At 42.3% G+C, this 26,672-nt stretch overlaps 1 protein-coding gene across 1 annotated transcript in view; it reads left to right on the top strand.

Moving 5' to 3' along the window:
* Positions 1–11,260: 11,260 nt before the first annotated feature.
* MKX (mohawk homeobox) overlaps positions 11,261–26,672 on the top strand; it is a 76,951-nt gene continuing 61,539 nt past the window's right edge. Inside the window, exons 1-5 of the mRNA XM_033209178.1 lie at positions 11,261–11,403; positions 13,650–13,919; positions 15,644–15,803; positions 21,848–22,001; positions 22,430–22,765. Coding sequence (XP_033065069.1) covers positions 13,732–13,919; positions 15,644–15,803; positions 21,848–22,001; positions 22,430–22,765 — 838 coding nt within the window. The 5' untranslated portion in view covers positions 11,261–11,403; positions 13,650–13,731. The remainder of the gene's footprint in view (positions 11,404–13,649; positions 13,920–15,643; positions 15,804–21,847; positions 22,002–22,429; positions 22,766–26,672) is intronic.

Here is a 26,672-nt window from a genome sequence, read left to right as displayed (position 1 = left end):
TTTAAAAAGTAGATAAATAAACACTTCAAATAACCATGCCACACTTAAACCCAGGCAAAAGGCTACTGCCCTGAATCCTTCTTTTAAAAGGTCTACCACACACACACACACACACGCATGCACACTCTACCATTTGGGATTGCGTGCTGAACAGGACATAGTGCAATCTAAACCTCAATGTCTGCTCTTGTGACAACATCATTCAGGCCCACAGAAGTTGTTCTACACATTGTTTGCTTTATGTCCTCAAAGTAAAAGGTGATCACATTCAAATGTTGTAAAGGTTTGGGTTGCACTGCTGAGAACACTGGAGGTGAACACTGCAGTGAACACTGCTTCTGACAGCTGGGAGAAAAGACCAATTAGTCAACTCAACAGGCCCTTCTTTTCAGAGAGGATGAATGCAATATATCTTTGCCTCATGCAATATTGTTTCCCAGTAGTGCCTGGCATTGTTTTTTCTTGCTCATCCAACACCTGGTTCTGGAGGTATTCAATATTGAGCAAAGCTTTGCAATAGTTGCAACTGGTAGCAAAAGAACGTTTTGCAATATTAAATAATTCATCACACTTAAATCAGTAATTGTATAAATCTTGACAAATCAGTCAGAAATCTGATATCAATACTTTGCATTGAAACCAGCCATGTATTGAACACTAGCAATGCAAATAATTTCATTTGTATAAAGATATTTTAAATTAATTTTCCAAAGATTAAATAAAACATTAGATTTATTTGACATTTTATATTCATTATTTTTCTCTTTAATTTTATACATAATTATTTTAGAATAAAAATAGCACTTCATAAATGACACATGAAAATGAATTTAATTTTCAAACCTGCCATATTTACTTTAGTGTATATTCTTTATAAAAACATATTCAGATTTTAAACACTTAATAGAATTGCATTCACTTGTAATCCTTCGGAACACAAATTATGAGAAAATATTGATTATAATAACACAATTATTTTTGCTGAAATAAAGACAAGAAAATTAAATTTAATATAATAAATATATTTTATATTTCTTATATTTTATTACTCTTCTAAACACCGCAAGCTTAACAGCAAGATATCCAGACATGTGCAATAACAAATCTGATTGTCTTTAACATTTTTCTAACTAAAGTCCTAACTTTCTATATAGTTTTTGATTTTCCAGCGAGATGGTATGTTTGTCAAGGTAGAAGGATGGGGCATATGTTACTTAAGTGTTTTAGCTTGATTTATAGGGTTTAAATATTTAGACATATGGTACATGGGCGTCATTTGTACTCTTGCCTTAGGCTTCACAAATGTTAGGGGTAAGCCTGACGATGGTAACAAATGAAAACAAGACAAAACAAAACAAAACAGAGACAAAATAACCAACGAGGATCATGAAGTTGTAGGACCACTGCCACCTTCTTCCTCAAAGCTACTGGTTTTCACCCCTCTTGGAATCAGCCACTTATAATCGTGTCTACTTCCACAAGAAAACAACATTTCAGGGTCACTGAGGCTATTCCAAAGCACGTTATTTTTCATTGTCCGGTGGAAAAGATGTTCTCCAGATTTCGAGAACCCTCAGAATATTCAGCAGCAATTGGCTTCTGGGTGTAAGCCCACACATGAAGATGAACATGAAGTGGAGCCTTTCTACCATGATGCTGAAGCTGTTAAAATCATCCTATTCCAGGTGACACTGACACTCCACTGCTCTCCACCTAGAAAAAATGTCATATATAGAACGAAAAGCGAACATATTGGCATTGAGTTTCTACCTGTGAAGTGAGGAGTCGGAAGGTGTGTAGCTGCATGTTTAGCTGTGCCTGCAATTATGGAGACAAGGGTTTAGAGTTCTTTCTGTCTACCCTTCCTATATACCTTCAAAGAAGGGGCAGAGTTAGGTGATATAGCACATGAGCTCTAGGGTCTGCCTGACATGGTTCAAATCCCAGCTCCACTAGTCACCAACTTTGTGACTTAGGGTAATCCTATGCCTAGATGTCCTCTTCTACAAAACGGGTACTAAAGGGTGGCTGTGAGAATTACATGAGTTCATTGCCTAGTATAGTGCATGGATTCATAGGAAGTGCTTTGAATGTATTATGTATTTTTAAAATATACTTTACTATGTCACCATTTATGAGTCTGGAAGAGTAGTATCAGGACATATGTCTTGAGCTGACTGCTACTGCAGGTCTAAGAAAAAGTTGTGACATTTGGATATTGTAAGACTTCCCCTATCCTACAATTCAGGCAGTTTAAATTATACAATTAGGCCTGGCATGGTGGTTCACACTTGCAATCCCAGCAACTTGGGAAGCTGAGGCCAGGAGTTTGCAACCAGTCTGGACAACATAGCAAGATCCCACCTCTACAAAAAAAAATTAAAAATTAGCTGAGTGTGGTGGTATGTGTCTGTAATCCCAGCTACTCGGAAGGCTGAGATGAGAGGATCTCTTGAGTTCAGGAGTTCAAGGATACAGTGAATTGTGATCATGTCACTGTACTACAGCCTAGGCAACAGAGCAAGATCCTATCTCGAAGAATTTACATTAATAAATAAATAGTATGCAATTAATTGGCCTAATGCCTTTTTCCTTTTCCCTTTCTACTAGCCCAAACTCCTTTCTCAGCAAGATTTATGGTAGCCTACTCCATTAAAGCACTTTCAACAAAGATCAGTGAAAAGCAGAGCAAAAAGATGCTCGTGCCTGCTGCCTGGCCTGAGGTTCCCTGGCCCAGATACTTGGGCAAGAATTAATCTTTCTTGTGCAGAGAATGACTGGAACCCCAGGAATGACTTCGCTGCCACCCATAACAAGTTTATGCACAAAACACCTCTGTTCCAATACCTCTCTCCCTTTAGCACTTTTCCAAAACAGGGGTTTTATAAAAGTGGGGTGCAGTGAGGTAGGTTAGATAAAGGCACGCACAAGGAAGAAAAGTCACAAGCTAACCTCTGTGTGTCTACCATTACTGTATTTTTTTTTCTCAACGGAAGTCCTAAAAATCTTTCTTGAAACCCAGAAGTTTTTGGCATAACATTCAAAACAGCCTGATGTAAGAGGTGAAAATACTGTTTTTCAATCAGGCTCAAATTTCTAAAATAATGCTCTCTTTTTGCGTGTTTTCGGGAAGGATGTTGGTAATATGGTTACAAAATTTTTAGCAGACACATAAAATGGTCATTCTATCATCTTTAAGCTCCCTCATGCATTGCTACAGATGACTTATAGATTTACTGGATTCAAGCAATCTTTATATCAGATACCCTAAAGCTTTTTAGATGAGGTATATTTATTTTCCGGTGCTTTCTTAACAGGTTTGTAAGCTAGGCAAGGATCGTGTCTTTTAAATCAGATTTGATGCAGTTCTTGGCACAGAACTTTGCATGCAGGTGCTCCATAAATATTTATTGTTGATTATTAAAAAGAAAACAATAAAAAATAGCTCAAATTTTGTGAGTTTTTTGGGGTGGTAGTGGTGGGGTGTCAGTCAGAAAACAACAAGCCTTGAAAATTAATCACCATTTTCCATGATTACATAAAACACAAACATCAAAATCCAAGTACCAATACTGCGCCTAAAGGCATATCATATCAATAACTAAGGCATATCGTATCATATCAATAACTAAGAAGCAGAAGAAAGAAAGGAAGAGAAGAAGGGAAGGAAGGAGGGGGGGTGAGGGGAAGAATGTAAGGAAGAAGGGAGGGAAAGAGAAAGAAAGAAATGAAGGAAGGGAGGGAGGAAGAGAGGAAGAAAAGATGGAAAGAAGGGAGACAGAGAGGAAGAAAGGAAGGAAGGAAGGGAGGGAAGAGAAAGAGGGAGAAAGAAAGGAAAGGAAAGGAAAGGAAGGGAAGGGAAGGAAAGAAAGAAAAGGAAAGGAAAGGAAAGGAAAGGAAAGGAAGGGAAGAGGAAAGAAAAGGAGGAAAAGAAAGGACAGGAAAGGAAAGAAAAGGGGAAAGGAAAGAAAAGGGGAAAGGAAAGAAAAAATGAAATAAAAAGGAAAGGAAAGGAAAGGAAGGGAAGGGAAGGAAAGAAAGAAAAGGAAAGGAAAGGGAAGAGGAAAGAAAAGGGGAAAGGAAAGAAAAGGGGAAAAGAAAGGAAAAATTAAGATTTTTAAGATGAGCATAGCACCAAATAAATGTAAAAATAATTAGGCTGATTCTCTAAACACATGGAACACAGTCTCAGGAGGCAAGGGGAGGAAGCACTTTTTCTTCCCATCTCCTTTCCAGATCGCCCTGGTGTAGCAGCCTCTAGGCATCTAGAAAGCACTTTTCGTAAGCCCACCTGTGGCCACCGGGATCATTTTTTTTTTATAAGTGTCTATTACTTAGGGTAAAGACTAAGTTCCTTTAGCAAGGAAGCCCCCAAATACAGTGACTTAAATAAGGGGCATTTGTCTCCTCTGCAGTTTTTACAAGTGTCTATTAGTTAGGGTAAAGACTAAGTTCCTTTAGGAAGGAATACAGTGACTTAAATAAGGGGCATTTGTCTCCTCTGCAATGAGAGCTGAGTAGTGTAAATCATAGGTCAGCAAACACAGCCCCCTCTCTGGCAAAATCCAACTCATGGCCTGTTCCACCTTCTAAGGTAAGAATCCTTTTACATCTTTAACTGGTTGGAAATAAAAAATAAAAGGAATAATGCTATTGTGTGTGTATGTCTCTTCTCGCGCTGCTAATAAAGACACGTCTGAGACTGGGTAATTTGTAAAGGAAAGAGGTTTAATGGACTCACAGTTCCACATGGATGGGGAGGCCTCACAATCATGGCAGAAGGAGAATGAGGAGCAAAAGAACATCTTACATGGTGGCAGCCAAGAAAGCTTGTGCAGGGCAGCTCCCCTTTATAAAACCATCAGATCTCATGAGACTTACTCACTATCACCACTATCACCACTATCACAGGAACAGTACGGGAAAGACCTGCCCCCATGATTCAATTACCTCCCACTGGCTCCCTCCCATGACACATGGGAATTATGGGAGCTACAATTCGAGATGAGATTTGGGTGAGGACACAGCCAAACCATATCAGTAAGAATGAGAATGACATAAATTCAATCTTCAGTGTCATTCAATCAAGTCTTATTGGAAAACATCAACCCTCATTCCTTAACTCATTCATAGTCAAGTCTTGTCTACGGTTGCTTCTGCACTACAATGATGGAGTTCAGTCACCATGGGGGAGATCACAGGGCCCAGAAAGGCTTTGCTATCGGGCCCTTTACAGAAAAAGGTTTCTGGACCCAGATTAGGTTAGCCTGACAGCTCTCGCTGGAGTGGTCCATTCAAAGCCACAGGTTCCCTTTATTTTGTGACTCTGCTGTTTCTTAGGTTGTTATCTGCTCAGCTGACATGGGTCACTGCCTGTTATGGACTGATCTGTGTCCCCTCAAAAGTCATATGTGACACCCTAACCCCCATTTGGACTGAACTTGGAGACAAGGCCTTTAATGAAGTGATTAAAGCTAAAGGAAGTCAGTTGGGCATGTTAGCTCACTTTGGGAGGCTGAAGTGGGTAGATCACTTGAGGTCAGGAGTTCGAGACCAGCCTGGTCAACATGGCAAAACCCCATCTCCACTAAAAATACAAAAATTAGGCGGACAAAGTGGCAGGCACCTGTAATCCCAGCTGCTCAAGAGGCTGAGGCAGGAGAATCGCTTGAACCTCGGAGGCAGAGGTTGCAGTAAGCCTAGAAAGCACCACTGCACTCCAGCCTGGGTGACAGAATGAGACTCTGTCTCAGAAAAAAAAAAAGAAAAAGTTAAATGAAGTTACAGTGGTGGGATCCTACTTTGATACAACTGGTGTCCTTTTTAAAAAGAGGGAGAGGTAGCAGACCTCTCTCTCTCTCTTCCTCTCTCTCTCTCTCTCTTTCTCCTCCCTTCTCTCTGACCCCAGCCTGAGCACAGAGAAAAGGTCATGTGAGGACACAGCAAGAAGATGCTGTCTGCAAGCCAGGGGGAGAGAACTCACCAGAAACCAACCCTGCCAGCACCTTGATTTTGGACTTTGAGTCTCCAAAACTGTGAGAAAATACATTTCTGTTGTTTAAGTCACCCAGTCTGTGATATTCTGTGATGGCAGCTGGAGTGAACTAATACCCTGCCACATCCATGCTCCAACCCTTGGACACAGGAAAAGTCAAAGGGGAGAGAAAGACAGCAATTTCCTTCTAAGCTTGTTGAGCAGAAGTTGCACCACTCCTGCTCACATTCAGTCCTTTGGTGAATTTATTCAGTTATCCTACACATAGATCGAAAATGAAAACAGAGAAGATGGATTTGGGGAGGGTCAACCAAAAGCATGACACATTTTGGAACACATATCGTGATTAAATATTTAAAATCTACTGATTTCCTGAAGTCCATTAGGCTTCATATGTAGAGCCCTACTGGCCTAGGGACAAAAGTCTTCACTATTTTTATTTAAAAGGACACTTTTTGACATAAAGGCAAATTGATTCTCAAGCTAGAAGAGTCTTCTGAAAGTAATTCTAGTATTTAAGTGTAAATGAACATTTTCAGGATGAAATATTCTGCCAGTTCCCATCAAGTCCCCAGTGTATAGTATATTTTCTTGTGTATAATATAGTGGACTCTAATTTGAGGTCACTGAAGATACTTTGGTATCAAGAGAAAAAATGGGTTGCTAGAGGTCAGTGTCACATCAGGTCCTGTCTCAAGCAAGACCTGGAGTAGACCAAGACATTAACCCACTTGGATCTCAGTTCTATTGACTGTTTATGTGTATTTTCTGCACTTATACATAGCTAATGGTTTTTAAAATAATGGTGATACAGTACTTGCATTTCTGGCCAGAATGAATTTGACTCATATATAATCATTATCAAAGGTTCCTATCTTGACTAGCTACTTTGCGAAGAAAAAAAATTAATTCCCATTCCATGAAAAGTTAAGCAAGGAGAGAAATACATTTTACTTTCAAACAATGGATGCTTTTTCATTACTTTTACAAATAACCTTATATTTCTTGTGATAGGTTATCCTTTCTTTTTTACATGATGTTTTTGAAGAGCTATGCGCAGTCACACTGTGCTGTGGAAAATACAGCTGCTGGAAACTGCTCTCCTGCTTCTAAGCTGATAAATGACTTCATCCTAGAACACCATTGAATCGACCATCTCAATCTGAAGCATAACTTATTAAGAAGCCAAGTGGAAACAATTTTTTTAAGAATTAGATGAAAATACAAAAAGAAAAAGAAAACCTTCTTAAGCAAAACACAAAAACCAGAATCCAAAGAAGGAGACTGACATACTGATCTATTTGCATTTAATCATTCTGTAAGACAAAGACAAAACAGGTAAAAGGCAAGCCACAGACCAGGTAACATATTTGCAACATGTAAAAATATATATCGTGAAAAAATGATTTATAAATAAGCATTATAAATCAATAAGGCATCTCATAAGGATATAAGCAAAGGCAATTCAATTGAGAAATGCAAATGGCTTATAAAGGAATAGGTTTTCAAACAGTGTGGCATTATTTTACTCATCATTTAGGCAAACATGAAGATTGAACATATGCAATGCCGTGTGGCATGTGACGAAATTGGAGCGTGCATGTGTCAGTGGTGGTATAGGTTGGAGAAAAATTTGCAAGTATCTATCAAAATTTAAAAACCATGTTTCCTTCAACCCAGAAATTCTATATCTGGGTAACTGTTTCCTACAGAAACACGTATACATATATGGAAATAATCATATGCAAGGATGTTTGATGTTTACAATAGTGAAATTTGGAAAGACAGACATGTTCATAGGAGAATCGTTTAGCAGATTGTGGAGTCTCATGTAACAGTTTAAAAGAAGGAGTTACATGTATGCCTACTAATACATAAGTTCTTTAGGACATCACTGAATGAAAAAGCAAGAATTAGTTTAATACTCGGTATGTATATGTACACTTATATACAGTCTCATTTAGCAAAACTATAATTTATTTGTTTTATTCATGTATGTAAGTGCATAGAAAAAACTTAAACAGATGCATATCCAACCTGCAACTGCCAGCTTTGCGTGATTCCTCTGCAGAATGTGATTGGGTGGAAGTGGCTGAGAGGCATTTTCACTTGTATTCCTCTTCGTTTGGGGGGGATTTATGCAAAAGACCCTCCCTGTAAGAAGGCGTTATCCATTCTGCATTATTTATGAAACTAAAATTAACTTATAAACAAAGCAGAAACACCTTGTGAGATACTTCGTGGCCACCCATTCTACTACTTAGCTCACAGTGTTTCTGCAGCCGTATCTGTCACCACTTGTTCTGTTGTTCCCCTTACACATCCAGTATGTATCTCTGCCATCAAACTGGCCACGTGTGAGCTGAACCTGCTGTTTGTTCATTAACTTACTATTTTATACCATTTGAGCAGGAAGTTGTAGTCATTCTCTGGCTTTGTAGTTTGCTTTATTGCTTATAAGTAATAACTGGAAAAAGGAGTTTTAAAACACTCATTATTTTCAAACACTTTGACCAACATTTGTTCTGAAATGTCAGGGTACCTTGGTAAAATATCAAAATGCTAAAACTGAAGACTTATTTTTTATCTTTACCAGAAAGTAATAATTACATATATTTATAACTGCAGAGTCCAATACAATGAATTAATATTTCTTCCAAATGTTCTTACTTAACGTCTTTCTAGCTTTAGCAAAGCAATATCTTACTTTCACATTAAAACAAACAAACAAACAAACAAAAACAAAACTTCATAATAGTGTAAGGCAGTTTGTGGGAAACTTATTATTGTCATTTTATACTTTAGTAAATTCAGGCTAAACCAACATCAAATTAACTAGAATTAAGATTAGGGCTCAAATCTTCTGATTTCTGGTCTAAGTTTTTAGGTGTTTTGGATTTTTTCCCCCCTGCATAAGGCCATCTTCCACAAACTACATATACTTTCTTAAATCTTCTAAAACTTTCTGAAACTGGAGGTTTTACTTCTGAGGATTATATATAGCATTTCATATACTGACATTGAATATAGCACAAGAAGCTGAGTAACATTTATTTTAGAAATAGGTGTAATTTAATTATGAATGTATTTGAACTGTGGGTTAAAATGAAGACTACACTTCCCTTTTGCATAGAGGATAAAACTTGTAAAAATAAAATAAATGCTCATTTGTATATTACAGAGGGATATTTCACACCATTTCACTTCTAGAATGGATCCTTCACTCTTCTTTCATTTTTAAATGGATTTTAATTATTAAATCATAGTCTAAGGGAATTACCATATGTTAATTTTTTAGTGAATTGAGGCTTACTCAAACGTATTTTATTCCTATATCAAATGAAAAGTATTTTTGCATTAAGACTTTTGCTGTATATTTCATTTCAGAATTTAAGAAAACAAATATTACCTGTAAGAATATCTTAAATAAAAGCGCTCTAAATGCGTTTTTAAATTGAGTAAATATAGTTAAGTACTAAAACAACAAAATTCATTTGTCCTGTACTAACATGTACTATAGCATATAGCTCAAAAAGTTAGTAGAATACTGAGAAACTGCAAGTAACTATATCATGCCTATTGCTTTACCTGGGACAGCTGACCAAAAAAATGTTTCAGGGGTGTGTTAGAGCTGATTTCATTACAATTCCTGGTGACAGCACCCCTAATAGAGACCATAAAAGAGAAGATGGCTCTTTCGTCTTATGAAATCAATTAGATCTGCTTCTGTGGTGAAATTTGTTCGCTGAAAATTGATGGCTGAAACCTTAGGATTTACCCCTGTCTTTAAGTTCCTACAGCGAGGTCTGTAGACCAGAAGAAGCCTGTACTGAACTCACACCACAAGGGCAGCGCCAAAGACAAGATGCAAGCGCTGCAACAGCAAGTTATATAACAAAAGAGAACCGAGGACATCAGAACGTGCTCCAATGATACTTTGTATCTTCCTGGTGCGCAAAAATGTAAACCAGCCTTCCTTTACGGTTTACATTGTACCACTGCACAACGGTTTGCTATCGCGTAATTTGGTAGGTGATACATATGAAATTTGAGGGTGTGATTAGTCTTTAAAATAATAGCTTTGGTAAATATTTTAACCACTTCTAGGCATCCCCGCCCTCTAAACACACACAAAAAGAAGAAGAAGAAGAAGAAGAAGATGCTAAGGTGGGCCACTGCCCCGGCTCTGGCCAGCCACATTTAGAGGGGAAAAGGACAAATGGTGCTATTTCTTTAAGCTTAGTGAGGGGAAATCTAAGTTTGTTCTTTAAAAAGGGCGAAAGTTCCCTGGGACCACAGGGCCGGCGGCGAGAGCGCAGGCAGCTTCGTTGTTGGCACCTTGGGGATCTTCTGGGCTGCCAGGAGCTCTGAGCTTGCAGTTGCACCTAAACCGCCGATTTTGCTCCTTATATTTGCGGTAATGCTAGGAAGCAAAGTATCATCAATTAGAGAATCTGGTAGCCATTCTCTCTTTGCCCTGTGTCCCAGCTTGTGAGTCTTCTAAGTTCCATCTCCTTTGCTGAGTGCAGATTCCTGGCTCTGGCGCGCCTCCTCTTCTACACTTGGGTCACCGCGGGTTGGCCACCTGGGCTCAACTCACCCCATCCTTGCTTTCCCCCATCACTACACCCAGCGGCGAGGGCAGCCTCACCACTCTTGCCCCGGAGGTGAACGTGTGCCTGGCTTTGATTGAGACAACCAGGACCCCAGAAGCCCAGTGACATCAGAAAAGAGGCTCCTGGGCGCTAGCACTTCCCGCAATACGCTCCAGGGCTGTAGGTGCAAAACCAAGCTCTAACTTCCCTCCAGCTAATCGAGAGGAAAATACAGGGCGCGTCACAGTGGCCTCTCCCGCCTAGCCACGCGCGGTGAAATTTCCGGCAATCGGGCCAGCTAAGACACGGGATTTGCACCGCAGTCTCCCAGCTTCTGGAGCCGGAGCCGAGCGCTCCCGGCAGCTTCTCCAATTTCTCTCCTAAAGTGCGAAGGGATAAGCCCGGTCTGCTCCACGACTGCGAGGCCGGTGGATCTGGGAGCCGCGCCCGGCTCCGCAGGACTCGGCGGGCCCGGGGCTCCCCGGCAGCTGCTCCTCTGCTAGGGGTTAACAGCAGCCCCCGCGGCCGGGCGGGCGCGGACGCTTCCTCTCCACCCGCCCGGGAACGTGGATACTGCGCCCGCAGGATGTTCGCCGGCTGGGCCGCGCAGTCAGGAAACATGAGAAGGCCTCGCTATTCCTGTTCCCGGGCCGCGCGCGCCGGGCTGGGTAAATAAAGCCGAGACGACAGCGGTGGCGGTGGTGAGCGCGCCGGAGCCCGCGTGGAGAACATGCGGCGGGGATGGGAGTGCGCCTAGTCTCGAGGCGGGAGAGCCAGCCGCCCTGCAGCCGGCCGCCGGCCCCGCAGCCACAGGTACAGCCCCCGCGTCGCCGAGTCCCAGCCGACTGCCGGGGAACGCCAGGCTCGCTCTGGCCCCTGCGCCCCACCTTCACTGTGCCCTGGGCGCTGGTGCTCTCCCCGCCCTTCCCCCAACTTCCCTCCAAGGTCTGGTGGAGACGCGCTCGGGTGGCGGCCAAGCCTGACCCGAGGGCCTGCGCGGAGACTGGGAGCCCACCTGGCCGCGCCTCCTTCGCTTTAAAATTATTTGCCGGCGTTGGGGGGAGGGGGACACTTCTGCAGGGAGTGACCTCCCCGGCCACAGTCTGGAGTGAATCCGGGTAAGTGATTTGAGAAGAGGCGCGGGTGGCCGCGCGCGGGAGTCCTGGGAGGGTCAGGAAGTGTGGTTCACACGCCCCCGGACCCCTTGCGACAGGACGGCGCTCGGACCTTTGCCATCGCTTGCCTCTGAGCCTGCTGCCTGCAGACCTAAAGCGCGCCGGTTGTCTGTGTCTGCGATCTCTGCGTGGGCTTGGGGCTGCCGGGGAAGGGTCCGAGGTGGCTAACCTCGTGATGACTTCGCTAGGAAAAACACGTCGTCGCTTCTAGGAGGACGCACTGGGGTGGTGCGGAGAAGGCCGGGCCAGGGAAGGGTGGCTTGCACAAATAAAGCAGCACGAACGCACATCCCCAAGGGCACTGATATTAAAAGAAAACAGCAACGCTAGTCTTGACTGTAGAACAGGGGCTGCCAGCGCGGAAATTCTCTTTGACACTTACTGCCGAGGCTGTGTGCATATTGACACTTACTGCCGAGGCTGTGTGCATACCCCAGGCACGTACCTGTCTGCGCGGGAGGACGCAGTCCTAGGGGACACGCGGCATCCAGCAGAGGTCTTACTTCACTTCCCTACTAACACAGACCGTAGCCGTAGTTTGATCGCGGTGGCCACAGTCCTAAATGTCACGCGTGGCCTCTGCTGCGGTGGCCGGAGGGCGGGGCGGGGGTGTTGGCGAGTGTGGGCACTCGGCGAGGCAGAGGGTGTGTGTGTGTGTATGTGTGTGTGTGTATGCGCGCGCGCGTGTGTTAGTGGAGTAGCAGCCCATGCCGCGACTGGACGGGCAAAGGGGGCGCTGGCAGCGAAGCGGAGGCCGCTCGGAGGAAACGGGAGCTGTCCCGAGGCGCGAGGCGGGGAGATGGGGCGGGCGAGGGCGGCCGCGCGCCCTGGGGCTGTAACTCTGCGGCTCCGCGGCCGCGCGGACTTGCCCCTGACGCCCGTGCGCGGCAGGCAAAGGCTCAGGGTCTCCGCGACCCCAGAGGTGAGCTGCTGGCTCTCCCCGACAGTGGCAGCCGCAGCCCGGGAGGTGCGCAGACCAAGCTGCCTCCTGACCTGGGCTTCTGACACCTTTACAGCCTCTGAAAGGGTCCCCGGATACCCCAGAGAGGGGCGAGTGTCAAGGGGCTCCGAGCCCACGACTGACACCCGTGCTGCGGAAGAGAATGGCACTGATTGAGGGCTCTCGGGACCTGGGTCCTGGCGCCTTGGACCTTAGGACCATGCACGTCCCGGGGGCGCGTTGGGGGATGATAGGAAGATTCGGGAGGAGAAGCGGGAGAAGTGGTGCTTTCGTCCTGACACCACTTAACTTTTCCCTGTCCTTGAACCCAATCTCACCCCGGGGGACCTTATCGGACAGAAGATGCGGGGGTTTCAACCAAACCATCCACGATCTAGAAAACACGAAAATCCCCCAAATTCCGGTATGGCCTGGGACTCATGAACTGGGCCTTGCGGATGCGGTTGGCACATTACCCCAACTCTTCCCTTCCATCCAGTCCCTCCTGACCCCCCGAGTTGGGGCTCCCAGAGGCTTTAGTCTTCTGCTGTGATTGAAGAACCACTCGCGGCCTCACGCCGGTCCCGGCTCCGCAGTCCGGAGTATGCCTCTCCCAGACACAAACTGAAACCCAGAGGCTCGTTTGGGAATTCGTTTCCTTTGCCTCTGCGGGTGAATGATTCTCGGTTGTAGTTCTGGGGAGTGAGGGGATGGGGGGATCGATCGCCCAGGCAAGGAAGAAGGCAAGTACCTGTCCCGGGATCCTGGAGGGGCGGGGGCGTGTAGCCAACTGGGGAGAGCCGCAGGGTCCCTGCCATTTGCGGCGGCGCCGCTCCTCCCCTCGGCTCTGCAGCCCGGCGACCCGGCCAAGTTCAAGGCCCAGAACCTGCAGGGGTCTAAGCACTCTCAGCCAGTAAGTAACGAGATGCACCTTCCTCTCTTAGAAGCCGAGCCCTGCTGCGGAGCTCCCGGCGGCCAAGCCCCGAGGCTCTGCGGCCGCGCAGCGCGTCCCTGCCACCCGGCACCATGAACACCATCGTCTTCAACAAGCTCAGCGGTGCGGTGCTGTTTGAGGACGCAGGCGCCCCGGAGCGGGAGCGGGGTGGCCGGCCCTACAGCAGTGTCCTGGACAGTCCTCACGCCCGCCCCGAGGTGGGCATTCCCGACGGCCCGCCCCTCAAGGACAACCTCGGCCTGAGACACCGGAGGACAGGGTATGCGCACTCCCGGGGGGAGGGGGCGGTGAGCTGTGCTGGGGTCCCGCGGCAACGCGGGCGGGTTGGGGGCAAAGGGCCCGGAGTTCCCTGGGTGTGCAGGTCTGCCTCTCCAGGGCTTGCGCGTTCTCATGTTAACGGGCTCCTATCTCACAACATGAGGGATCAATTCGTCGGGGCAGCTCCAAAGAGCTTGGTGGAGACTGAGGGCGCCAGGAGCTGCCCCTCGGTCCTCGCTGCCTGGACCTCGGATTTGGGGGTTATTTGCCCCTCTCCGGACTGCGGGTGCCGGTTCGCGGCTGAGGGCGAGGAAAAAGGACTGAGCTGGGTGCAGAGAAACAGGCGAAGCCAAGTACTTGGGGAGTCCCGGCTCAGGCTCCGCGAACTTCTCTTCGGTCACCCCAGCCCCTCGCCAGGGCCCCGCGGCTCGCCTGGCCCAAGGAGTCGGGAAGGTCGCCTCCCCGCAGGGAGTCCCCGGCGCGCGCGCAGCTCGGCGGGGCCCGCAGCGAACCCGGAGGGGGAGGCTCCGGGCCTGCGGGACAGGCTTTGGGTTTAGCGGGGTGAGGGGGATGCTGGGGGGCGGCAGCTTGCGGGTGGGCCAGCCGCTCAGACTGCGGGTGAGTGGAGGGCAGGCTATGCCCGGCCGGATCCCGGCGGCTTCCCGGGCGCCCAGCTGGGGAGGGGTGGCAGTCCTGGCCGCCTCCACCTGAACGATTGCATCAGCTGCTTGTTCTGCGGCGTCGCTGCTTAGTAAAATAGAGATTCGGTTTCGTCAAAATGTTACTACCAGTCGCTTCGGGTGGAATTGCATTTCAAAGTGTTTGAAGAGGCAGAAACCCAGGAGGCTCCGGCGCAGGCGCGCAAGCCTCGGGGAGCGGCTGGGCGCGCTGGCGGCCGCGCGCGACACCTCCCGGACCGGTGCGGGAGCGCACCGCCCCAGGCCACGCTCCAGGCTCTGGGCTCCAGGCTCCGGGCTCCAGGCTCGTGGCTGCCTCTGCCTCCTCCTCCTTTGAATATGCTTTTCCTGAGGTCTTTTTATTTTACCTGATGTGACAGAGCTTGCCGTACTTTTAACCCTCCCTTAGTCGGGAAATGGCCCGAGAGTGTTTTTGGGTTCTGCAGGCTTCCTCCACAAACCGCTACCTCCTTTGGAAAGTTTCCCCCTTTTCCTAAAAGATTAAAGGAAATACAGAGCTTAAAGAGAGCGGGGGAGGCAGTGCTCCTTTGCTTTATTCCCTCTGTCCAGTCGGCGACCTTTCCCCTGACCACAAGCGACGGAAAGCCTCTGGGAGCAGACAAGAGATCCCCGAGGAAAGTTTCGAGAGCCAGCCACATACCCTGCCAGGCCTGCCAGGCCAGGGTCACTCGAGGGCGCGGCGCCAGCGGGCGAGGGAAGGGTAGCAGTTAGCCCCGCTGCCCAGATCCGCGACTGGAATAGCCATTTTCTTCAAATCACTCGACCTTCGTCTCCTAAACCTCTAACCTTGGGGTATTGAGTTCAAAATACCCTCCAACTCAAGATAAACCTAGCGAAATGACCTCCCCATCCAGAAACTTTGAGGCACCCACTTCCTGCCTCTCCCAAACTCTGGGCGCGCGCAGAGCAGGGGCGCAAGGCAGGACTGTGCAGCTTGGATGTGGGGTTCGGGCTCGGCCGGTACGTGGAGGGGCCGGGCGGGCAATCGCGTCGCTCACCAGGGCCTCCTCCTCTCCCCATGTCCCAGCGCCCGGCAGAATGGCGGGAAGGTGAGGCACAAGCGGCAGGCCCTGCAAGACATGGCGCGGCCCCTCAAGCAGTGGCTTTACAAGCACCGTGACAACCCGTATCCCACCAAGACCGAGAAGATACTCTTGGCCCTCGGCTCGCAGATGACGCTAGTGCAGGTAATCAGGACTCATTAACCCCTTGATCCGTTTCCCGGCGAGGGGCTGAAGAGCGGGCACGCTTAGGGTTCGTGAGGCTCTCCACGTGGCACTTCTACCTGGAGAGGGATGGAGCCGAGCTGTGGGAGTTTCTGAATTACTTCTCACCCTCATCCCTCAGTTCAGTGCAGATGCTCCGTGCAGGAAGGAATGCAGGAAGCGTTGTCAGGGAGGGAAGTGAAAAGTCATCTGCAGACTTATGAGAAGGTAACTGGGAATCTGGATTCAAGAGCCACATATAGATGAATCCAGATGATGCCATCTGCGGTGATTTTCAACATTAGTGAGCATCAGAATCGCCTGGAGGGCTTAAAACACAAATCGCTAGACTCCACCTCCGAGTTTCGGATTCAACAGGTCTGGGGTGAGACCATCATTTGCATCTCTTACAAGGCCCCAGGTGTTGCTGAAGCTGAGGCTAGGAAGGAACCCCACTTTGAGAACCGTGCAGTGTGACATTCCGTATTAAGGCCAAGTATTAAAGCTCAGGTACAGAGTAACTTTCAAAATTACCATTACTGACAGCTAGGAGTAGGGGATAGAAAGATAAGAAATGGTGTTTGGATCAACACCCACCCCCACTCCCCCACCCCGAAAAACTTTTTTTTTTTTTTTTTTTTAGTAGGAAGCATCCTAAACATTTGCTGCAATCGACAGCATTTTGCTCCTGATGCTTTTCTGCTGGGCTTAAGGAGAGGAGGCAGATTTCAGATGGTTGGGTTACTTTGCCAAGTGTGGAGAAATGGTGCAAAGTTTGTGTGTTCTCTGGTGAACAGCGTTACTTTACATTTGACTAGCTTTTCAAAACTGAATCTTACTGTTCACAAAACCACGATGTTGTAGGCAGTTACTATCAGAATTTTACACTTGACATAACCAAGACTTGGGGCAGTTGTGTCAGTAAAAGACAGAGATAGGCCTGGAAATAAATAATTCCAGATCAAATGCTCTTCCCATCATGTCACAATTTTTTAAAAAAAATAAATATGGTGGTTTGAACTTTTCTACATGCAAGCAGGCAAATTTATTCAGAAAGAAGAGGAGGAGGAGCTACATCAGGTGAGAACTTTTGCACATTACAATAGCATTAACTGATTGTGAAAATTTGGCCATTCCACTAAATTTACAGTAAGCAGGAGCTCCAAAAAGAAAAAAGGAACTAGTGGATAAAATAAGAATTGCCTTCTGGAGTATTTAAAATTTCAATTTAGGAATTACTGGAAAGTTTGACAAGGTGTGAAAGTTGACTTATAGTCAGGCTATCAATACTAGAATATGTAATTTCTGCTTATTTTCAGAATATAATTATACACAAAAACATCTGTTTCTTTCATATTATCAGGCAATGGTATTAATAGTGATTTGCTGCAGCAGTGGAGGGGAAAATTAATTTAGTGTTCTTTGCTTAATAACTGTTTAACATAGAACTATGAATCTTTTAGTGATTTACCAAAGTAGTTTCTAAATAAATTATTCCAGTCAGAAAAACCTGACTTATGAAAATAAATAACCTATGGTAAAATTTTGTTTAAATAAGTATGCTATTTATTTTTAAAATACACTAATTTATAGAGTTATTTGAATATTTCACAGTGATGTCAGCAATGAAACACTAGGTTATTTTGGTTTATATAGAGCTTTATATTTAATAGTGGCTATTCTTTCATACAGAAAGCAAAAGAACATTTATGACATGTTTTAGGACGTTTTTAAATTATGAAGTAGCATTTGTCATTAGGAGAGCCATTTAAACTTTCTTATGTAGTACTTTTGTTGAGTTGCAATACAAGTAGTTGTAATTTTAAATTATTTGCCACCTGTAATGATAGTTCAAATACAAATAAAAATGCTTTTTACATTTTGATCTTGGTGAGGCTATTGCATTTTTAAAATATGCTTTACATGAAATTTTCATTCAAAACACTTTTTTTCTCTTACACTAGTCCTCAGAAAATAAAAATGCACAAAAATATGTAATTTTCAGTGGGGTAAAATAACTTTTATAATAATAAATGACAACTGTATAATTATTTCAAATTTTATTATTAATGAAGCTGGTTTCTGAAGCTTTAAAGTGATAAATGGAAAAAATTAAAATGTATAGAATTACCAATGGATCTTGTGACTGATCCTATGGCTGATCATTGTTCAAATGCTATAGAAATACACTCTGAATATAAACAGCTTTGTTGTGGAATAGTATAAAATGGTATGTGATTGGGGTTTGTATTATTGCAGGATATGGAACTTAGCAAGGAACAATGAGTAGATGTTAATGCTTCCTCCTCTAATAATGGAAGTGTCATATTCCTGTGATCTGTCCACATATGATTTGTTAAAACTGCTATGTTCCAAGATTCTGTCTCCACTGTTGACATAACTCTGTTTTTGGTTGGTACTGAGTGTGCCTGCTGAGATATATGTGCTGTTATCAGCTATAAGGCTTATAACAACTGTTAAATATTCAACAAAATCTCAGATCGGTCCTTATTCATTATTCCAAGTGTTATATTACATGGTGTGGGAATGAAATGCTCAATATTTCAGTTGAATAGCTCAGAAGTTTGTTAATTCAGTGTGTTCAAAGATGGACAGATGCCAGTTTATCCCTTTGGGTGTACTATAACAATTGCTTTGTCAACATGATGAATGTAAACACTTTTGTTAAAGTAGGATGAATATTATTTAGTTTTCCCTCCCAGCTTCTAGATGGTTGGCCCTCTAATCTTTCACTATAAAATATGGGAGATAGATAGACAGATAGATACCAATATAAAATATAATTATATAAATTAGTCGTATCTAACTATCTCCCATATTTTATAGTGAAAGCTTAGAGGCCCAAACATCTATACATATATACACATATAGCATTCAGTTTGACATTAAAATTCTGTTCCAGAACCTATCCTTGGTAAGGAGATCTGTTTCATGTAAAATACAATTTGAAGAGAATATGAATGACAACCCGAAGGAATCCATAGTAGATTAAAAGTAGAAAATTTGAACCGATATTTTTACCTTCAGTGAAACAGATGGAATTTGCATTAATTCATCAAGAAAGAAATGCAAAACAAGAATATGCAAATTTGTTAACCAGCTATTTGCTGTTTGCAAGACCTACTGCAAATACACATTAAAGACCTTGGAGTGTATCTATCTGTTAGGTTGTACTGAAAAAAAACAAAACAAAAAACCCCAGCAGAATACATATATTACCAGATTGGATGGTGGTCAATTTATGAAATCAGTTTTGAAACAGTCTATATTAGACATCAGCAAACCTTTCTGGAAAATCACCTAATGTATAACTATTATAATATGGTAAAAAATAAAAGACTATGAGTATATAAAACATAAAAGAGATATGACTCCTATGTATGAAAAGTTAGTTAATCCCCTATGACATTTAAATCATTTAAATGTTCCCCCATTTTTGTCTGTTAGAAGGATAGTGTATTACTTTTTTTAAAATTAGAAGGCCATTGCATTTTCATTATAAGAAGAGTTTCATAAGAATTGGATTTTACACTGCACTATGTGTGGTTGCTGTGTGAAGATTTAAGGTTAGTCTGAATTATATCCTGTTTAGTAAAGACAGTTACAAAAATGTTTTGGGGTTGAATTCCAGTAAATATGAATGATCTAGGGGAAGTTGCAGGTTGTACTCTGTGTGAAAGGAGCAAAGAAGGACAAAAACACCCTTGCTGGAGACAGTACTGGTCAACAGAGGGAGATTAGTACCTAGTATAAAAGAAATTAACATTGCTGTAGGGCAACTTGGGCTGTATTTGCCCATCTTAATTTTTAGAGCTAACAAGGATATTAGGAACCATCAAATCCATTTTAGAGATGAAGGATTCAAAGTTCAGTAAAGTTGAATGACGTATCCAAATTCATACCGCATGGTTTTGGCAAATTCAGAACAGGAAGCCAGGTCCTTTTCCATTGTATGGTGATTATGGGAAAACAGGACATTTATGAGGATTTGAAGAAGTGAAGTGATTAAATCAAAATGGTGCATCAATTCTTGAATTTGATGATAGTTGCTAAGATCCATTTAAGAGAACAGAATGGAAGAGAGGGAAGTTAGAAAGAGAAATGTTTTCAAATTCCCAGTTAGTAATATAGTTGGATAAAGTAGTTGGATAAAGATTTTGACAGTGAGTTGAAGAATCCAAGGGAAGTTTGAGAAATTTCATGAAGAAAGGGATCAGGCTCCTTGTGCTTCCACAGCTAATGTTCACCGGTGTATCCCAGTTAATTATGTGTAGTTCTTTTCTGCTAGTCCTTCTTGGAGTGCAGAAGACAAAGCTTATTCATTCCTAGAACTTAACACCATGGCTAAAGTACAATAGTCACTCAGTAATTTTGTTGTCTGTCTGTAGAGAATGGGAAGGACTGAGAATTTGAATTCAGACTGAGAATTTGAAGCCAGACTGAATCATAGTAATAGTAACATAGCTTAGCAGGAAGAAGTGTTGATGAAAACTGACTTCTGAAATGCCATAGTGAGATAATATGTCATTGCATATAAATTTGAAAGGATAACTATCATTGCTTCAGGTACAAAGAAGGTAATACTGACTATATTGAATATTAAATACATATGGGAAACCCACCATGTGTTTACCCACGAGGACAGGGAGAAAAAGTATAATTTGAGGGTTTTTAAAAAGTAGAATAATAAGGATTTGAGTAATGCACAAAAAATGTTTATGGTATAAATCTAGAAAAACAAAGGAGAAATTTCCAGTACAAACACTGCCACACAAACCATTATAGTAATCTGGCCTTTCTTCAAAGCCTAGCTTAAATTCCTCAGTTTGGTCATGTTCTGGACCAAACTGGCAGAAAGACTTAATTCTCTTCCCATGTTTCATTCTTTTAAAGGCAAGTATTGCCCTTTTGAGTTTCTAAAAATCTCTGCACTGATGATAACCTGGTATTTTAGAAGAAACCTCAAGTATCAAATCCAGTAGCATCTTCAAAAAAAGAATGAAAGTATCTTTTCTTTGTCTTGAAATGTTTCTTTCTTTGGCTTCAACTATTTGTCTAAGCAACACTTGACTTTTAGCTTAAAGTGAGGAGTTCTTTGGTTTATTTTCCTCCTCTTCACCGATGGCTCTGTCTCTGCTTGTTTTGCTAGCTCGTCTTTTGGAAGCAAACAGGTCCCACCTTTTTCATCTCTAATGGTTTCCAAAGCTTGGTCTTTGACCCTGCTTTCATTCTTTCTACTCTTGCAACTTTGATAATTACCTCTGTGCCTCTTCCTCTTGAATTTGGTCATCCCCTCCCTTCAATCTCAGATACCACTTTTATTTTCTCACCAGACATGTCACCAGTATTAGCACCTCAAACTAGACATTGCCCAAGCCAAACACATCATTTTCTCCTCAAAAAATTTTATCTCGTTCCCCACATGCACTACCTTTCTCTTGGTTACACAGGTTTGCTGACTCAAGGTCATCTTTAACTCTTCCCTCTTCCTCAGCCCCTACAATTTCTCTGGAATTTCACTTCCATTTGTTCCTGTGTCCTCTTTATTGGGAATGCACTTCCCTTCCCTCTCAACCTGACCTATTCTGGACCTTCTTCAAAGCCTCACTTAAATTCCTCAAAAAGGCTGGAGTCACATATGAAAGTAACCCCTCTTTCCTTTGGACTCCTGTATCATTTTAATGTCTGATATGCCATTCATCACATTCTTTCTTATATTAGCTATTTGTATACCCTCCTACTTCTCTGACTGGACTTTTCTCTTACTAGAATGTTTTGAGGTCAAGGCCTCTTCATTTTTCCTTATTCCACAAATGCACTCGGTGTCTGTAGTAAGCAACATGTTTGTCGAATGAATGAATGGATATGAATGTCCAGTATTCTTATGTCCTAAGAATATTTAATGATCAGAGGTGCTGAGAGAGGCTTAGCTCCTTTATGAGAAAATAATTGCACCATGGATAATGTTTTTAAGTTTTGTAAATTGAAAAATAATACCGTTTTAGGTGTCAAATTGGTTTGCTAATGCAAGACGTCGGCTTAAGAATACCGTTCGACAGCCAGATTTAAGCTGGGCTTTGAGAATAAAGTTATACAACAAGTATGTTCAAGGCAATGCTGAACGGCTTAGCGTAAGCAGTGATGACTCGTGTTCTGAAGGTTTGTTAATATTTTTATTTTGCTTTCTTTGTTTTGCCTCTATAGCAAGTTCACCACAATTGCTATTTTTAAGGTTGCTCTCACAAAATATGATGGTGCTATAATGGTTCTTTTTTATTGCATGAAGTAACTTCATTTTTATAATACTATAAATGACCAAAGGAATGATGGCCATTTCCTCTTGTTTATAGATATACCATGTGTCAGAATAACATATTCAGTGAAATTCATTAAAATTAAAATACCATAAGTGAGAGATGACATAAATATTTGCTTTCATTGCCTAAAAATTGATCTTGAATATCAAAGATAATTTTATATACTTTAAATATATTTCCTTTATATATTTTTAAGGATTAAATATAAGAGTTGGGTGGCTGGGGGAAAGTATACATACCATCCTACTTAATGATACTGTTCCATTGTAGATGGAGAAAATCCTCCAAGAAACCACATGAACGAAGGGGGCTATAATACCCCAGTTCACCATCCTGTGATTAAAAGTGAGAGCTCGGTCATCAAAGCAGGAGTGAGGCCAGAGTCACAGGCCAGTGAGGACTACGTGGCACCCCCCAAATACAAGAGCAGCTTGTTGAACCGTTACCTTAATGACTCTTTGAGACATGTCATGGCCACGAACACTACCATGATGGGAAAAACAAGGCAAAGAAACCACTCGGGATCTTTTAGCTCCAATGAATTTGAGGAAGAATTAGTGTCTCCATCGTCCTCAGAAACTGAAGGCAACTTTGTCTATCGTACAGGTAACCCCATGTTTTCTGTAGTAATTCCTGTGATACCTTTTTAAAGCACAATGAAAACTGCATCAGAGGGGTTTATTTTGACAGGTATAAAGGCATCAGATTATTCACATATTGCCCATAATTCAGTTTTAAAGCTTTTGTTTTGTTTATAATTGCCAATGGATACATTTGTTAGTAGATTATGGTCTTATTGAGAAATTTTCAGTTTTCGTATTAAGGACAAGAAGTTTTATTCTTTTTCTATTTTTTAATTTTAATTTTTTAATATTTTCGCTTTGTTTTTATACAAAAATTAACTCAAGATGGAAAATTTTCATTCTGAATGATAATTTTAATCTTCATAATAACAATGTTTAGGGGAGGTATATACTGGCTTTTATAAATAATTCATAATAGAGGATAGTGCCAGATTGTGGCCAGTCCTGCAAATACTTTGTATTTTGTCTTTTCTGTTAAATGCTTTGATTGCTAAATAGTGATGGTAAATGAAAACAAATTAATAGGGGTGCCAAGCTTTTGTGAAAGAAAGGTATAGGTCTGGCTTCCATTGCTCTGGAAATTTTACTCTCATTCCTGAAAAGCATAAGCAGGGCTGAAAGATAGCTTTTAAAATTTTACTTTCCTTCCAGAAATAAAGAATTGATTCCAACCTGTCCAAAACTTTCAGATAGAGTAGTAGGTTTGGTAAAAATTTCTATCTTGACTTCAGTTCCCAGAGAGGTTTGCTCTTAAGAAGTGTATGAGGTGACTTTCGAACAAGGAATATGCATGACCTACATCTACATCTGGTGTAGACAGAGTCTGGGTCCTGAAAATGCCAGCAAATAGGACTTAGAATGTTAGAGCTGGAAATAACCTCAGAAAGCATCTAGAACAGGGACATTACATCACAGATAAGAAAACCCAGACCAAGAACACATAGTAGGTACTCTCCTCCAGATCTCTGAGTCTGCACAAAAGATAGGAAGAACATCACTACTGTAGTCACTATTATTATCCCTACTACTACCAATCATCTATACAGTAGTTACGGTATGCTAGGCCCTATATTATAAACCATACACATTTTACTACATCTTTTCTTCATAATATCAAGAAGCTTGGTCTGTGAACCGTAGGGCTTTATTAAGAAATCTAAAATTGCTCTGTTAATATACCTTGTAGATCATTTCACCAGCAATCTGATTTTCAAACGTCTACAAATATGTATGAGACAAATGATCTACAAAGATTCAGAGAAAATAGCAATACATTTCTAAAGACTTAAATCAACCTCATTTTCTCTTTGCATCACCAACTCTAACAATAAAAACAAACTCTAAACACTCAGAAATACAGAAATCATCTTGTAAACAATAATTGGATCTAGGAAGAAGAAAAAATAAAAGGAAATTTAGCCAATAATGAAAATGAAGCTGGGCATTGTGGCTCATGCCTGTAATCCCAACACTTTGGGAGGCAGAGGCAAGAGGATTCCTTGAACCTAGGAGTTTGAGACAAGCCTAGGCAACATGGTGAGACCCCCATTGCTACAATTTTTTTTTTAATTACCCATGCATGGTGGTGCATACCTGCAGTCCCAGCTACTTGGGAGGCTGAGGTGGAAGGACTGCTTGAGCCCAGGAGATCAAGGCTGCAGTGAGCCGTGATCGTGCCACTGCACACTAGCCTTGGGCAACAGAGGGAGCCCCTGTTGCAAAAGAAGAAAAAAGAAAATGAAGATACTACATATTAACATCTAACTATTGTAACCAGAGAACTTGAAAGTAATTCAGAGTTTTATGAACGTTTATTTTTCGAGAAAGGAAATCACATTGTTCAAATACAGATAATTGAAAAAAAGTAATAAAAATAAAACAAAAAAGGTCAAATGGAAAGCTGAAAAATAAATAAGAGTTGACTCTTTTAAAACAATAATAAATTAAACAAGCAAAAATAGACACAAATTAAAATTGGAAATTACAAAGGAAGGAAACAGCTATCAATAAATAGTTATTAAACAAAAAAGGTTTTAAAAAATTATGATGAAGTACTACGCACAATTGTTTCACAATATACTATATGTAAATGTGTATTAAATAAATTGGCATTCTCCACACAAAAGTTCATAAACATGAAAAGTTTTCAATGGCCAATAACTCACGAAAAATTAAGATTTTTAGTCAATCCAATTCCCAAAACACATGACTTAATTCATCCATTTTTTTCAAACTTTGAAGAATTAATGCTTGTGTTTTATGCATTTTTCTGGAATGTATAAAAATATCAAATTTTTAAAAAATGTAAATGTTATCTTATTTCCAAACCAGATTAAGACTCCATAAAAGTCAAAATCTTTATTTATAATACTGATACTATGAAAATACCTGAGAAATATTTATAATGTAGTATTAATTGAAAAACATTCAAAATTGTGGGAACACTATAACACAGTTATAACAGTACAAATGTGCATAGGCAAATACAAAAAAATGACAAATACATTAATTTTAATGAGACACAGTAATTGGTAATTGGTAATCTTTTATTTAAAAATATTTTTCTTATAAAATATTTAACATTGCCTAGTAAAAACATAGGTTAATGACTATGCAATTTTCCTAGTGTGGTGAGTCTTCTGAAAATGCATTTCAAAAGTGACAAAATATAAAGCCAGAATGAATAGCACGCCTGTGTAGTTGATTCTTTTCAAAGTTAAATGTCTCAGTGGCTTATTTTTATTAAAGCATTCCAAAGGCACTTTGTCCAATGTATGGACTATTCATTTGCCAATTCTATTTTTAAATAAAAGCCTATTTTTTTTTAGTTATGCAAGCAATGAGAAAGCAACCTAGACATGTAAACTTCTGGTTTTACATGCATGTGCATCAACTTAAAAAGGGCAGACTAAATGATTTGTTTTTATGGTTGGAGAATTGAGAAAGACTGGTGGCCTAAGACTGGTCTGCTGGGTTTCAGATCAAAACAATCAATGGCTGTCTTCTGTGGGAATGGAGTGACAGCGTTGCTGCAGTTGTAGCTGGGTTACCAGGCATGTATAAATAGTAAAACAGGGGATTTCAAGAAATACTTTCTGAGCAACTGCTGTGGTTTTCTCTGGCATACAACCGTCTTCTGAATTCTTTCAATTCCATCTGGTTATATCTTTCTTTCCTCCCTCACCTAAATAGAAATTTTCTAAGTCTGTATTAACACCCCCACCCCCAGTGCTACAGTAGTACAAAGATTCTGAACTTTCAAATTTTTTAAAAGAACACTTTACAATTTATTTGTTTTTGTTACAATTTATTGCTAAGGAACTTTTTTGTTTGTTTCTTTGTTTCTTTGTTTTTAGATGGAGTCTCTCTCTGTCGCCCAGGCTGGAGTGCAGTGGCGCTGTCTCGGTTCACTGCAAGCTCCTCCTCCTGGGTTCAGGCCATACTCCTGCCTCAGCCTCCCGAGTAGCTGGGACTACAGGCACCCACCACCACGCCAGGCTAATATTTTGTGTTTTTAGTAGAAACGGGGTTTCACCGTGTTAGCCAGGATGGTCTCGATCTCCTGACCTCATGCTCTGCCTGCCTTGGCCTCCCAAAGTGCTGGGTTTACAGGCTTGAGCCACCGCGCCCAGCTGCTAAGGAACTTTATCCATTTATTCATCCATTTTTGTTAGAGTGGCTGTTTTGTCATGGATTTTATTAAATACATGGAAGCAAAATGCCAGTTGAGGCCGAGCACGGTGACTCACACCTGTAATCCCTGCACTTTGGGAGCCCAAGGCAGGCAGATCATCTGAGATCAGGAGTTCGAGACCAGCCTGGCCAACATGGTGAAACCCCGTCTCCACTAATAATACAAAAATTAGCTGAGCATGATGGGAGTCGCCTCTAATCTCAGCTACTAGGGAGGCTGAGGTACGAGAATCGCT

Source organism: Trachypithecus francoisi, unplaced genomic scaffold (assembly GCF_009764315.1).
Source record: "Trachypithecus francoisi isolate TF-2019V2 unplaced genomic scaffold, Tfra_2.0 Lachesis_group9, whole genome shotgun sequence".
Lineage (NCBI taxonomy): Eukaryota > Metazoa > Chordata > Mammalia > Primates > Cercopithecidae > Trachypithecus > Trachypithecus francoisi.
This window is presented reverse-complemented; position numbering and strand designations above follow the sequence as displayed.